General features: G+C 47.7%; 3 protein-coding genes across 3 annotated transcripts; 2 read left to right on the top strand and 1 right to left on the bottom strand.

Moving 5' to 3' along the window:
- Positions 1-1,303: 1,303 nt before the first annotated feature.
- LOC138097882 (heat shock 70 kDa protein 1A) lies at positions 1,304-3,684 on the bottom strand. Its single transcript, XM_068994100.1, has one exon. The coding sequence runs from the start codon at positions 3,499-3,501 to the stop codon at positions 1,576-1,578; it is 1,926 nt and encodes a 641-aa protein (XP_068850201.1). The 5' UTR covers positions 3,502-3,684; the 3' UTR covers positions 1,304-1,575.
- Positions 3,685-5,523: 1,839 nt separating this feature from the next.
- Positions 5,524-7,461, top strand: LOC138069367 (heat shock 70 kDa protein 1-like). The gene has a single exon (XM_068960632.1). It carries the CDS (start codon positions 5,524-5,526, stop codon positions 7,447-7,449), a length of 1,926 nt encoding a protein of 641 aa, XP_068816733.1. The 3' UTR covers positions 7,450-7,461.
- Positions 7,462-8,836: 1,375 nt separating this feature from the next.
- On the top strand, positions 8,837-13,778 carry LSM2 (LSM2 homolog, U6 small nuclear RNA and mRNA degradation associated). Its single transcript, XM_068960810.1, has 5 exons — positions 8,837-9,058; positions 9,663-9,730; positions 13,008-13,038; positions 13,151-13,210; positions 13,323-13,778. Exons 1-5 carry the CDS (start codon positions 9,056-9,058, stop codon positions 13,446-13,448), a joined length of 288 nt encoding a protein of 95 aa, XP_068816911.1. The 5' UTR covers positions 8,837-9,055; the 3' UTR covers positions 13,449-13,778.
- The last annotated feature ends 394 nt before the right edge of the window (positions 13,779-14,172 follow it).

The following is a 14,172-nucleotide window of genomic DNA, read 5'->3' on the forward strand; positions in this document are numbered from 1 at the left end:
AATTGACTTTTAAAGGGGCTCACTCCCCAAGTCGTGAGGATTGTGCCAGGCCTTTTCCCACAGACAGGCTGTGGAGGGGACTCTTCCCAGAATGCTAGCAGCAGTTACAGCAAGAAGCATCTCCAGGGGAAGGAAGCCTGTGGTTAAGGCTTCCTGGTACAGTGCTGCAGGTTTTTTTAATCACTCGTCTAAATTAACCAGTATTACACCTCTAGCATTAACCGTATTATCTGACATAGTTGTTTAGGATTATACAGAGTCGAAGCAGAAAGATTACTGATTGTGAAACCTAGGGTAGACCCAGAACCAGACATGCACAAAGCCCTGTGGACAGCAGAGCAAAAAACAATAAAACCTCAGTTGGAATCCAGGTTCAACATCTTCCCCGAACCCATTTTTTTTTAACCTTGAAATAAATTTTAGTCAAGCCAGTGACTTTTAAGTCTCCACATACGTCCAGCTGTGGAAGCCAAACACTGCCTATACTCAGTCAGTATGGTGGAATGGAAATTAACAAACATTTAAAAGGCCCCTGGTACAGTACCTGGTAGGTAAGAGCACTGAAATACTGGGGGTCCGTCCTCCTGCTGGGGCATGAAACAGTGACACCTCTCTAAGGTACTCACTGGGATACTTAAAATGTAGGTAACCAGTACTGGAAACGCAGTATTTTTATCTCAGCATTCTTTCACGAAATTAAACTGAAGCATCAGGCCAAAGCCCTCCATTTTAAACTGAGACTTGAGGATCACAGTGGCTAACGCAATCATGCATCATTAGGCAAGCCAGTACTAGAATTCACATTTCCTCAGTGCCAATTTAGGACTCACCTTCTCTTTTATGCTGAATCCAGATTAAGTAACAAGGCTCTAAGGTATCACCCGTACTTACAACCAGCAACTGCCATGACCTTCCAATATAACTGCCTCATTTGCCTGCTATTCCAGGAATACTCCCACTCACAGGCTCTTTCTGAGGTCACCGGTAAAGTATGGACCACCCCCCCCCCCCCCCCCCACGCACACACAACCTTGAGGCTGCCATGCCAGTAGCCCTTAACATTTTCTGGATTCACAAACACAGCCATTCAAATGAGCAGTTTTATGTTTCCCAAGGATACTATTTGCCTAAAAGAAATGTGTCATAATGCTATATTCTTCTTTTCTGGATCCCTGACCTTATCTAAGAGGCCAATTCCAGTTCATTTCTGGACACTGTAAAACAGACAACCTCTGCAGATCCTTCCAACTTCAAATAAAAACACAGAAGCAAACATCACTCAAATTATGTGACTTTTATTTACTTGGAAGTAAACAGTGAGAAACGGGGGGGGGGGGGGAAATAGCTTGAGTTTGGCATGAATACTACAAAAAGAAAAACTGACAAAAGATGGCAGTATACATTAGCTCTATACTTAAGACTCTGGAAGAGTTCCTAACTTCACCAAAGGGACAGTTCAACATCTCAAACAGCTTGCATAGCTGATAGCTGATGAAAGGCAGATATATAAGGCAATGCAAAGCCTTGGATCCCAACAGTCTCCATAACAAACATGAGCAATCCAGGGAAGGATTCCTAATCCACCTCCTCAATGGTGGGGCCAGACCCAGAGCCCCCTTTAGGGGCCTGACCCCCAAAGCCGCCAGCCCCGGGGCCGCCCGCCCCCTGGTACAGTCTGCTGATGATGGGGTTACACACCTGCTCCAGCTCCTTCCTCTTGTGCTCAAACTCGTCCTTCTCCGCCAAGGTGTTGGCGTCCAGCCAGGAAATCACCTCCTGGCATTTGTCCAGCACCTTCTTCTTGTCCGCCTCGCTGATCTTGCCCTTCAGCCCCTCATCCTCCACAGCGCTCTTCATGTTGAAGGCGTACGACTCCAGCGCGTTCTTGGCAGACACTCTCTCGCGCTGGACCTCGTCCTCTGCCTTGTACTTCTCCGCCTCCTGCACCATGCGCTCGATCTCCTCCTTGCTAAGCCGGCCCTTGTCGTTGGTGATGGTGATCTTGTTGGCCTTGCCCGTGCTCTTGTCCGTGGCCGTGACGTTCAGGATGCCATTGGCGTCGATGTCGAAGGTCACCTCGATCTGGGGCACCCCCCGCGGGGCCGGCGGGATGCCGCTCAGCTCGAAGCGCCCCAGCAGGTTGTTGTCCCGAGTCATGGCCCTCTCGCCCTCGTACACCTGGATCAGCACGCCCGGCTGGTTGTCCGAGTAGGTGGTGAAGATCTGCGTCTGCTTCGTGGGGATGGTGGAGTTGCGCTTGATTAGGGCGGTCATCACGCCTCCGGCCGTCTCCAGTCCCAGCGACAGGGGAGCCACGTCCAGCAGCAGCAGGTCCTGCACGTTCTCCGACTTGTCCCCCATCAGGATGGCCGCCTGCACCGCCGCCCCGTATGCCACCGCCTCGTCCGGGTTGATGCTCTTGTTGAGGTCGCGCCCGTTGAAGAAGTCCTGCAGCAGCTTCTGCACTTTGGGGATGCGGGTGGAGCCCCCCACCAGGACCAGGTCGTGGATCTGGGCCTTGTCCAGCTTGGCGTCGCGTAGAGCCTTCTCCACCGGCTCCAAGGTGCTCCGGAACAGGTCGGAGCACAGCTCCTCGAACCGTGCCCTGGTGATGGACGTGTAGAAGTCGATGCCCTCGAACAGGGAATCGATCTCCAGGCTGGCCTGGGTGCTGGACGACAAGGTCCTCTTGGCCCGCTCGCACGCCGTGCGCAGCCGCCTCACGGCCCGCTTGTTCTGGCTGATGTCCTTCTTGTGCTTCCTCTTGAACTCCTCCACGAAGTGGTTCACCAGCCTGTTGTCGAAGTCCTCCCCGCCCAGGTGCGTGTCCCCGGCCGTGGCCTTCACCTCGAAGATGCCGTCGTCGATCGTCAGGATGGACACGTCGAACGTGCCCCCGCCCAGGTCAAAGATGAGCACGTTGCGCTCCCCCTTGCCCGTCCGGTCCAGGCCGTAGGCGATGGCGGCGGCCGTGGGCTCGTTGATGATCCTCAGCACGTTCAGCCCCGCGATCACCCCCGCGTCCTTGGTGGCCTGCCGCTGCGAGTCGTTGAAGTAGGCCGGCACGGTGATCACCGCGTTGGTCACCGGGTGGCCCAGGTACGCCTCGGCGATCTCTTTCATCTTGGTCAGCACCATCGACGAGATCTCCTCTGGGTAGAACGCCTTGGTCTCCCCCTTGTAGCTCACCTGCACTTTAGGCTTGTCTCCGTCGTTGATCACGCGGAAAGGCCAGTGCTTCATGTCCGACTGCACCACCGGGTCGCCGAACTTGCGGCCGATCAGCCGCTTCGCGTCGAACACGGTGTTCTGCGGGTTCAGCGCCACCTGGTTCTTGGCTGCATCGCCGATGAGCCGCTCGGTATCGGTGAAGGCCACGTAGCTGGGGGTGGTGCGGTTGCCCTGGTCGTTGGCGATGATCTCCACCTTGCCGTGCTGGAACACCCCCACGCAGGAGTAGGTGGTGCCCAGGTCGATGCCGATAGCCATGTTTTTCGCCATGCCGGTGCCCTGCCTTTTCGGCTCCGAGTTGAGCTCCAAACCTGAAAACGGTCAAGAGGATCTGCGACGTGAAGCTCGGGCTTTTCGGAAACCGAAAACTGAACGCGCAGGTGCCGCTCGGGGTGGTCCTTGGAGATAGCGGGTCTCCAAAAGCTGTTCTCAGGGACTAACCCGTAAGTTTTATCAGCTTTCTCCAGGCTGCTGTTTTCTCTTCAGGCGGCTCTGTGTTTATAATTCTTCATCAAGCCCCGCCTTTTCCCTCCTCAGCCAATGACCGAGCTCAGTGGGGCTGCCAGGTCGGGAATATTCCAGGGGTTTCACCTCAAGTCCTGCCCCCTGGCTTTCTGGGACCAATCAGCGCCCTGGATGCCACTCCTCCCAGAACTCTCCAGACTCTTCTGGGACTTGCTGGCTGGCACTGTCTCAGAAAGGGGTAATGGGAGGGGAGGAGGTGGGAGGGGCTGGTGGGTCGGGACTTGGGGCGGTGGTGTTGACGTCGCCCTGCTGTAGTCGCGTTACAATGGAGGTGCTTACTCTGACCTCACGGGCTAGCAGAGAATTCGGATGATACGTCTGGACCCAGCTCAAAGTCGTAGGGCTGGGCGGGTGGGGGGTGGGGGGACACCGCCTGCGCAGTTTGGCTATTGAAGGAGCCCCAAGTTATAGGGGCTCCCCATCCGAACCGTATCAAACTGGATCGAAGGCGGCGGGACACTAGGTGAGTCACAAGTGCTGTGACTGGAATGGGCTGGGAATAGGCAAGACTAGTAGGTCCTGGTTTGAGGCAGTATTGGAAACTTCTTTAGTTTGTTTAAATATAGGGAAGGGGCATCCTTTAAGGGCCGCAAACGTGGCTGGAATTGCTTAGAGCTACCAAAAAAAAAAAAAAAAGTGAAGGAGCTCGTAGGTTATTGTCTCCAGATAACAGGAGTTCTGTTTTTGAGAAGATTAGAGAAAGTCTTAAGAGAGCACCACCTTATCTGAGAAAACTCATGAGGGCTTGATTGGGTACTTAGCGGCATTCTTCAGACTGGCGGAAATCTCAACAATCCCTGCTGCTGCTAAATCGCTTCAGTCGTGTCCAACTCTCTGCGACCCCATAGACGGCAGCCCACCAGGCTCCGCCGTCCCTGGGATTCTCCAGGCAAGAGCACTGGAGTGGGGTGCGATTGCTTTCTCTGAAACAATCCCTAATAGAGGGTAAAAAACGACCGGCAGGGTTGCTAAACCCACCTGTGGAGAGTGATGTCTCCTGAGGAGACTAGAACTTCAAATAATGAGTTCAGCAGGAGACTTGTACCATATTAGAATAAACTAAATCACAGAGACTGGACAGTGGAGTCAGGCCCTGTGAGAAATTAAAATCAATATGCCACTGCCCTTGCTCTTCATTCCTGTTAGCTAGGAGTTTTTCTATCTTGTCCAAAAGCCTTGTTTGGAAGAGATGTTTGTACAGGGATTATATGGCAGGATTATTCATAATAGCCATAAAATGGAAACCACTTAAGTACCACAGAAAGAATGAATAAACAAATGTGGTATATACATACAGAAAAAGTTATTCAGCTGTAAAGATGCAAGAAATTATGACATACGCTGTAAAATAGATGAACTTTTAAGATATGGTAAGTCAGTCAAGTCACAAAAAGAAAAATAGTGTATAATTTCACTCATGTGAGGTACTTAGAGTTAAATTCTGAGAGACAAAAAGTAGGCAAAAAAAAAAAAATGTAGACTAGTGGTGGTCCAAGGGTTGGGAGGAGAGGGGAAATGGGGACTTGTTTAATGGGTATAAAATTTGTATTGCAAGATAAAAAATTCTGGAGATTTGTTGACCAAAAATGTGAGTGGACTTACTTCTGAGTTGTATGCCAAAAATTGGTTAAGAGGGTAAATTTTATGTTGTGTTTTACCACAGTTAAAAATAAATAAAAATGGAAAGAAAATTAAAAATTAAAATAAAAAAAGTTTTCTTACTGAAAAATTTTTATCTCATTCTTTACCCACAGGCCTAGGAAAACCATGGCTGCGGCTAAGGGAACGGCCATCGGCATCGACCTGGGCACCACCTACTCCTGTGTGGGAGTGTTCCAGCATGGCAAGGTGGAGATCATTGCCAACGACCAGGGCAACCGCACTACCCCCAGCTATGTGGCCTTCACCGATACAGAGCGGCTCATCGGCGATGCGGCCAAGAACCAGGTAGCCATGAATCCCCAGAACACTGTCTTTGATGCCAAACGTCTGATTGGCAGAAAATTTAATGATCCTGTCGTGCAATCAGATATGAAACTTTGGCCTTTCCAAGTAATCAATGAAGGAGGCAAGCCCAAGGTAATGGTGTCCTACAAAGGGGAAAAGAAAGCTTTTTATCCTGAGGAAATCTCTTCTATGGTACTGACTAAGATGAAGGAGACTGCTGAGGCTTTTTTGGGCTACACTGTCACCAATGCTGTGATCACTGTGCCAGCCTACTTCAATGACTCTCAACGCCAGGCCACCAAGGATGCAGGTGTTATCGCAGGTCTCAATGTGCTAAGAATTATCAATGAACCCACTGCTGCTGCCATTGCCTATGGCTTAGATAAAGCAGGCCAGGGAGAACGACATGTCTTGATCTTTGATCTGGGTGGAGGCACATTTGATGTGTCCGTCCTGACCATAGATAATGGGATTTTTGAGGTTAAGGCCACAGCTGGGGACACCCACTTGGGTGGAGAGGATTTTGACAACAGGCTTGTGAGCCACTTTGTGGAAGAGTTCAAGAGGAAACATAAGAAGGACATCAGCCAGAACAAGCGGGCTGTGAGGCGGTTACGCACTGCCTGCGAAAGGGCCAAGAGGACCCTGTCATCTAGCACCCAGGCAAACTTGGAAATTGACTCACTTTATGAAGGCATTGACTTCTACACATCCATCACCAGAGCCCGGTTTGAAGAGTTGTGTGCAGACCTGTTTAGGGGCACCCTGGAGCCTGTGGAGAAGGCTCTTCGGGATGCCAAGATGGATAAAGCTCAAATCCATGACATTGTCTTAGTAGGAGGCTCTACTCGAATCCCTAAGGTTCAGAGGCTGTTGCAGGACTACTTTAATGGTCGTGATCTCAACAAGAGCATCAACCCCGATGAGGCAGTTGCCTATGGGGCTGCAGTTCAGGCAGCCATTTTGATGGGGGATAAGTCTGAAAAGGTACAGGACCTGCTTTTGTTGGACGTGGCTCCCCTGTCTTTAGGGTTGGAGACTGCAGGGGGAGTCATGACTGTACTAATCAAGCGCAACTCCACCATCCCCACGAAGCAGACACAGATTTTCACCACCTACTCAGACAATCAGCCAGGCGTGCTGATCCAGGTGTATGAGGGCGAGAGGGCCATGACTCGGGACAACAACCTGCTGGGGCGCTTTGATCTGACTGGAATCCCTCCTGCACCCAGGGGAGTGCCCCAGATTGAGGTGACCTTTGACATCGATGCCAATGGTATTCTCAATGTAACAGCTATGGACAAGAGTACAGGCAAGGCCAACAAGATCACCATTACCAATGACAAGGGCCGGCTGAGCAAGGAGGAGATTGAGCGCATGGTTCTGGATGCTGAAAAATACAAAGCTGAGGATGAGGTCCAGAGAGAGAAAATTGCTGCAAAAAATGCCTTAGAATCCTATGCTTTTAACATGAAGAGTGCTGTGAGTGATGAAGGCCTACAGGGCAAGATTAGTGAGTCTGATAAAAAGAAAATACTGAGTAAATGCAATGAGGTCCTTTCATGGCTGGAGGCCAATCAACTGGCTGAGAAAGATGAGTTTGATCATAAGAGAAAGGAATTGGAGCAAGTGTGTAACCCAATCATCACAAAACTCTACCAGGGAGGATGCACTGGGCCTTCCTGTGGAACAGGGTATACACCTGGAAGGGCTGCAACAGGCCCCACAATTGAAGAAGTAGATTAATCTTATGTGGAGCTGGACGGTTCTAGGGTGCCTCTAAGATGAATTTTGTTGCCCTCATCTTCAAACATGGTTATGATTCCTGAATTGACTGGACCTGAATATAAGTGATCATCCCTTTTGGATTCTGATGGAGGAGTCTCATATACCATCTTTTCACACTCCAATAATTTTCTGACACATTCCAACAAATTTCTGACTCTGGAATGAGACTCTTAGGAAAACTAGGCACCTCTCGGAACCATCTGAAGAATTTGAATGTCTGTTATTTATTTCCAGCCTTCCCAACTTCCTTTTTCCTGTGTAGATGGTTATTTGTCCCTCAGTAAATTTGTTCCTAAAGCAAATTACTTGTGGTATTTTTAGACTATGAGTGTATCTTATAAAGTAGGGAAAGGGAGAGTATGGAGCGACCAGGTGTGGTCTGTTTGTGAGCTAATTGTGAATGATTAAGCTGGTAAGGGCAAAATATTTGAATTTTCATGAGCTGATTGAAGGAAAAAAATTTTTGATTATCAGGCACCTTTAACCTTTAGCCCAGTTAGAGTAGCTGCTAATTTAGAGAGTGCTTTTAAGCGATTGACTGACTTAGGTGTTTAAGGTTGAGCTGGGGAGTTGGGGCAAGGACCGGAACTTCTGCTTGAGGTCCTGATGTCACTCATAGGTGGGGCCTAGGAGATCCAGCCCTTAGGCACTCACTATTACAGTCCTTTACTTGCTGAAATATATTTCTTAAAAAACCTCCTAACAAATGTGTACTTTTATGCAAGAAGAGAAATGAAAAACTTATGATGAGCTTATTCCTTAAAAAATACCTTCACCTATTGTGTCATAATTTCCCATACTTATACAGCCTGGGGGAACATGCTGTAAGTATGTGTAACTGCATTTGTGTCCCTTTGTGTTTGAGAGGGAAATATTTGGAAGTGAAACATTAGAATGGGTATTTTTATCCCCGATCCAGTGTGTTCTGTTTTACTCAGTCCTTTACAGGACAGCTATAGGCAAAGTATGAAAGAAATGTAGACTGAGTAATGTGTTTATTGGGAACCTTTGATAAAATCAAGATTTGCTGGCCTGCAGGCTCTTGATCTCGGGGACTTCCCAATTTTTTTGTTGTTGTTACCCAAGTGTAGCATGCAGAGAAAAGTGTACAAATCATCATGGATTTTCACAGGCTCCCCGGCAGTCAGTCTGCAATAGGAAGTGTCTTTAAGGTAAGAGCAAATCTTGCTGGAAGCGAATTTATTGTGGTAGAAAGTAACAAAAACCTGAGAGGCGGTGAGCCAGCCTTTTCAACCCAACGGGCGCAGTTGGGGCCTGCGCCTGCGCGGTGGGAGCTCGCCTCTCCGGGAGGAAGTCGAAAGGCGGGAAGCCCCGCCCCTCTCCCGGCTTTGGCTTTCTCCTCAGTTTTACCCGGCCCGCTCCCCCTGAGCCGCAAGCCAGCCGTTCTCTGTCCTCCATCACTCGGAGCTCTCCGCTGTGCCACCCCGCTGCGCCTGCGCGACCCCACCCCGCCCCACGCGCGGGCTCGCGATCCAATTCCCGCCAGGCCTCCGGCCCACAGCACCCGGCCCGCGCCTTCCCGGTCCGGCGGAGAGCAGGCACCATGGTAGGTACCGTGACGTCACAAGGGGGCGCCCTTGGGGAGCGCGGGCGGTTGGGACGGTTGGGGGCGGGGCGGGGTGGGCGTCCCTTTGGAGGCTTTGTTCCTCTGGGCTGCCGTTGGGCCCTAGATTTTTCCCTCCGTTATTGGTTCCTGCATCTCAGGTTATTTGAGAAGAGACTTGGAAGCAAATGGAATTTTTTTATCCCCTATGAGAGAGTCAGCAGGGACAGTAGACCTCAAGGAGCATTTCCCTGACGGAGACCAGGCTCCGAGAAGGAGCGGGTGGAATACTTGCTACAGTTCTCTAGGAGGCGTGGGCAGGACCCCAGGAGAGAGAGTCCATTGAGGCAGACCCGACGTGTGCAGGGCAGATGACTCTGGGGCTTTCTGTCAGGGGCTCGTAGTGTGCATCATCGTCAGGGCTGCAGCTGTTCATTCGAGTGTTCCTTCCTCTGTGTTCCTGTGAAGTTTTCCTTCCTGTGAAGTTTAGAGAACTGCCAGAGATGTGGCGGGATCCCAGTACCAATGTTTGGTAATACTGGCAGGGATTCACACCTCTTTACTATGTCCCCTCCCATATGATGATTTTCCCCCTCTCGCCCAATAGCTCTTCTATTCCTTTTTCAAGTCCCTTGTCGGCAAGGATGTGGTCGTGGAACTCAAGAATGACCTGAGGTAGGTACTTGTTCCCACAAGTTTGTAGGGGGTGGATGTGCCAAGCGCCCTGGAACCTGTTTAATTTGACGAGTATTTGAGCACTAGGCAAGGTGGGAGAGATACAAAAGGAAGAAATGACTTGTGCCTTAAACTTGCAGATTAGCTGGGGAGTTGTATCATGTATTGGAAAACAATATAAAGAAATATGTAAGTAGTAAGAACCAGAGAGAAGACAGGGCAGACCCAGCTACCAGAAATCGAAGTATCAGTTCCACAAGTAACCATGTATGTAGAAGGATGTTGGTAGATTTGTGTGTGTGTGTCTGTAATAGTCACAAGTTGGGGGGAAAATAGCCATAAATAGGGAATGGGTTCGATTGTGGTATTTCCGTATAATATAGCTGTCACATAGAAATGAGATACCAATAGGGAAAAGCTATTGCAGTACTGTATATGTGGCATAATCTCCCTTTTGTTGAAGAAAGTATAAAAGATACACAGGAGACCAGTGAGCTCCTTCTGTCTGTACTGCTTTTACATCCCCTGTCCCCTTGTATCATTAGCTTCTAATTATCTCTCAGGACTTGTGAAAGTTATTTCATACTATATCCCTGGACTTTCCTGGTTCTAGCCAAGTACACTCTTCTGTTACAAAGTCTTTCCTTGCTAGTGGGTACTTCTCAAATTGTGATTTCATAGAAATGTATTAACTGTTTAGGAACCGTCTTTCCTACAGGGCCAAGACCATGTTTACGTTTACCACTGTGTACCTAATGTCTAACACAGGCCTGAATAAATTGTTTAACTCATTTTATTTTCAGAACATCTCTACATGACATACACTATTGTTGCTGTTTTACACATGAGGCAACTGAAGGTTGGATAGATTAAGAAACTTGGTTAGGTCTACACAACTAGTAAAAGACAAAACCAGAACTTAAATTCCATTATCTGCTCCCCCACCATACGTTTCTAATGGGCTTCCCTGATAGTTCAATTGGTAAAGAATCCACCTGGAATCCAGGAGACCCTGGTTCAATTCCTGGGTCAGGAAGATCCACTGGAGCAGGGATAGGCTACCCACTCTAGTATTTTTGGGCTTCCCTTGTGGCTCAGCTGGTAAAGAATCCTCTTGCAATGCAGGAAACCTGGGTTTGATCCCTGGGTTGGGAAGATCCCCTGGAGAAGGGAAAGGCTACCCACTCCGGTATTCTGGCCTGGAGAATTCCACGAACTTTATGGTCCATGGGGTTGCAGAGAGTCAGACATAACTGAGAAACTTTCACTTCACCCCTTTTTAAATTAAAAACAGGGGCGTAGTCTCTATGCAGTTGTGAAACTTGCCTTTTCACTTAACAGTATGTTGTGGGTATTTTCCATGTCAATAAAGTTGATGTTTAACATTGTTAATGTCTGAATGGCATTTTTCTAAGCTGGCTAGAACTGATTTAAGCAAAACCTTGCTGCTGGACACTTAGGCTGTTCCCAATTCTTCATTTTTACAAGTGATTTTGCCCTGTATCCTTAAGCGTATACATCTCATTTCATTAGAAGAAAAAAAAGAATCCTTTGAAATGTACATTTTAAATATCAAAACATACTACCTGACTGTCCTTTAGAAAGTTTGAGTCAATGTATTCTCTCCCTAGCAGTTTCTTCTACATTTCTTTGTGAGATAATTTCTTAGTGGGGAAACACTGACATGGCGGAATGGTGAAGCAAGGGATTTATTTGCCTTTTAGGTCAGAGATTTCTGATCTATGGTACCCGCAATGCATGTGAAATTGATTGCATATAAATTGGGTCCATATAGAGAGGCAAGTGTGGAAACCACAACTACTTTCATCACTTCTATAAGATGACTTGTTTTTTATTTTCCTCTTTTTTTCTTCCTGGGTTTTCCAAATGGCAAGAATAACTGTTGTTATAGCCTCAGACCCTAAAGCAAGGACTTAAAGATTCGAAGGTAATCCATTGAGTTGGGAGAAGTGCTCTTTCTCTCATGCTGGGTGTCAGACCACTTTTGTCCCAAGTATCTCCTTCTAAAGGGATTGAAGAAAAGTTACCACTTTATGCAATTCCTGAAAGTTATTTCACAGCTGCAGTAGGTGATAGGGCACCATCAAAGGTTTTTTGTTTTGATTTGTTTTTTAGCATCCAGGAATATGGTGAAATCACCACTGAGGCAGTTAGTCTGACACTGGATTTCAAATACTTAGAATTTTACAAAAACTAGGGCCCAACAGAGAACCAACAACTTGAATTTTGGCAAGATTAAGGATGTTTTAAAAACTGCTATTAACAATTTTTAAATACAAAAAGGCAATTAAAGAGCAGTTATTCTTACAAAGAAAACTATTGACAACCTTTACCACACTATACACATTCTACACTAGCTTATGTTTCCTCTTTTGTCATAGATTCTTGGAATCTTTGAGTGCATATTAGTGTTTCAGAAACAGGTTCTAAGGAACTTAGAATCTGGTGGTGACATGCAGGATGGTTAGGATGAAGGCAGCCAGGCTGGAGGCTAGCGTGGATTGAGCTGTAAAGTCATTAGACCTTGGTTTGTCAAAGAGAATTATAGAAACTGCAGAAATGTTAGACATCAGCAAACAGTGGGGATTTGTAGGACATGAAAGGTCCTTGATTTACAGGGGTTGAGCTTGCGAGAGTGTTGAAACCATTGGCAGAAATTAAAGGATTGGGAGAGAGTCTGGCTTGAAGCACTGGTATTTAGATAGCATTCCTCTTTAACATTGCAGGGGGCTCATGGATTCAGGGATAGGACATCCCTTGTGCCTACATCATCAAGAACACTGCTAGTTTGTTAATTTATATACATTACATATGGGGCTCTGGTTCCAAAGCAGTAGTATTTGAAAAGAACCGATGATTTGAGGGGTCATACAGGCCTGGATCAAAGTCCTTGTTCTAAACTTGGCCAAGTTACAAAATGTTTCTGGGACCCTGGATGTTTCATAATAGCTACCCAATGAAATGGCTGTAAAGATTACAAATACTATGGAGAATACAGGTCTGGCACAGTTGTTCGATGGCAGCTACAAGAGTGAGTTGGTTTAGGGAGAAGAGATGTGAGGTCTAAAATAACACACTGCTCTGGAAGCACTTTCTACTCCAGAGCTTAGTCATGCCCCTTTCTGGTTGTACCTTTTCTGGTTTCTTCAAGTCCTTTACTTCCCCCAACCGTGTTCCTATCTCCTGCTCTGAAGTCACCTCTGTGTTGACTTTGGTATAAATTAATTTGGTTGTACCCTCTCTCTGCCCATAACAGCATCTGTGGAACCCTCCATTCTGTGGATCAGGTGAGATTATAAGGGCCCTAAATGGGGTCTTGGGGAAGGAAATGGGAGAGCTTGAGAGCTGGGTACTTTCATCTTGTCTCTAGTTTTAACGATGGTGTTCATCTTTTCTTAGTATCTCAACATCAAACTAACTGACATCAGTGTCACAGACCCTGAGAAATACCCTCACATGGTGAGTTGTGGATAGTAGAGAAGAGGAACACCTCTCAAAGAAAGCATGGGGTCCCTGGCTGGATAGAGGGCATTTTTTAAGGGTGTTTTCACATTTGCCTATCTTTGTCTAGTTATCAGTGAAGAACTGCTTCATCCGGGGCTCAGTGGTTCGCTATGTGCAGTTGCCAGCAGATGAAGTCGACACACAGTTGCTACAAGATGCAGCAAGGAAGGAGGCCCTGCAGCAGAAGCAGTGATAGTTCCTCCTCCCTTCCCCTCCTTCCATTGGTGACCCTTAACATCATTTCCCAGTCCCGGAGGCCTCCCTCCCACACTTCTTGAGGTGTTGTTTGTTTTTTGATAGCAAAAGCTGCTTTTTTTTTTTTTTTAAAGAGTGTGGATGAGAGGGCTAATAATGGGGAGTGGCTGTCCTCTGTTGAGAAGGCTGAGGAACTGAGAAGCCTTCCCTGTCTGCAGCACCTGCCTTTCTCACTTTTCCCCGGAGGTGGTGGGAGAATCTATCAGATCTCTCCAGGGTGGCACGTGATTTATTGTGGGGAGGGAAGGAATCTGTCCCGCATCGGGAATAAAATTTATGAAGCAAATTCGAGTTCTGGTTCTGTGTGCGCTCTGGGAAGAGGGCTGGAGAGTGGGTGGGAAAGGCGCGCTTAATTCGTCCAAGCCCTGTTACTCTCAATTACCCCAGCATTATCCGCTACTACTCTCCTAGTATAAACCATAGCATTACCCCAACTGGACTACACCGTGTCTTGTGAACATTCGCCTACCCAACAAAGCCTTATAGTGTATCTACAGTGCTTGCTGTCCTTCCATTAATATGAAAGTTAATGAGAGACCAAAAGTGCGTTTGATGCTGCTGGATTTTTTCCTCAAGCCTCCCAAATCAGTACACTTTTCCCCGATATCTATTGTAGATAAATGCAAACAAGTGACAATTTTTGCTGTGGAGAGTTGCTGGCA

This window comes from Capricornis sumatraensis, chromosome 22 (genome assembly GCF_032405125.1).
Source record: "Capricornis sumatraensis isolate serow.1 chromosome 22, serow.2, whole genome shotgun sequence".
Lineage (NCBI taxonomy): Eukaryota > Metazoa > Chordata > Mammalia > Artiodactyla > Bovidae > Capricornis > Capricornis sumatraensis.

Bases quoted from the DNA above. Each gene is read 5' to 3' on its own strand.
- LSM2 (XM_068960810.1), top strand. The intron at 13,039-13,150 runs GTGAGATTATAA...ATCTTTTCTTAG, and splicing joins CCCTCCATTCTGTGGATCAG to TATCTCAACATCAAACTAAC. The intron at 13,211-13,322 runs GTGAGTTGTGGA...ATCTTTGTCTAG, and splicing joins CTGAGAAATACCCTCACATG to TTATCAGTGAAGAACTGCTT.
- LOC138097882 (XM_068994100.1), bottom strand. From the start codon at position 3,501: ATGGCGAAAAACATGGCTATCGGCATCGACCTGGGCACCACCTACTCC.
- LOC138069367 (XM_068960632.1), top strand. From the start codon at position 5,524: ATGGCTGCGGCTAAGGGAACGGCCATCGGCATCGACCTGGGCACCACC.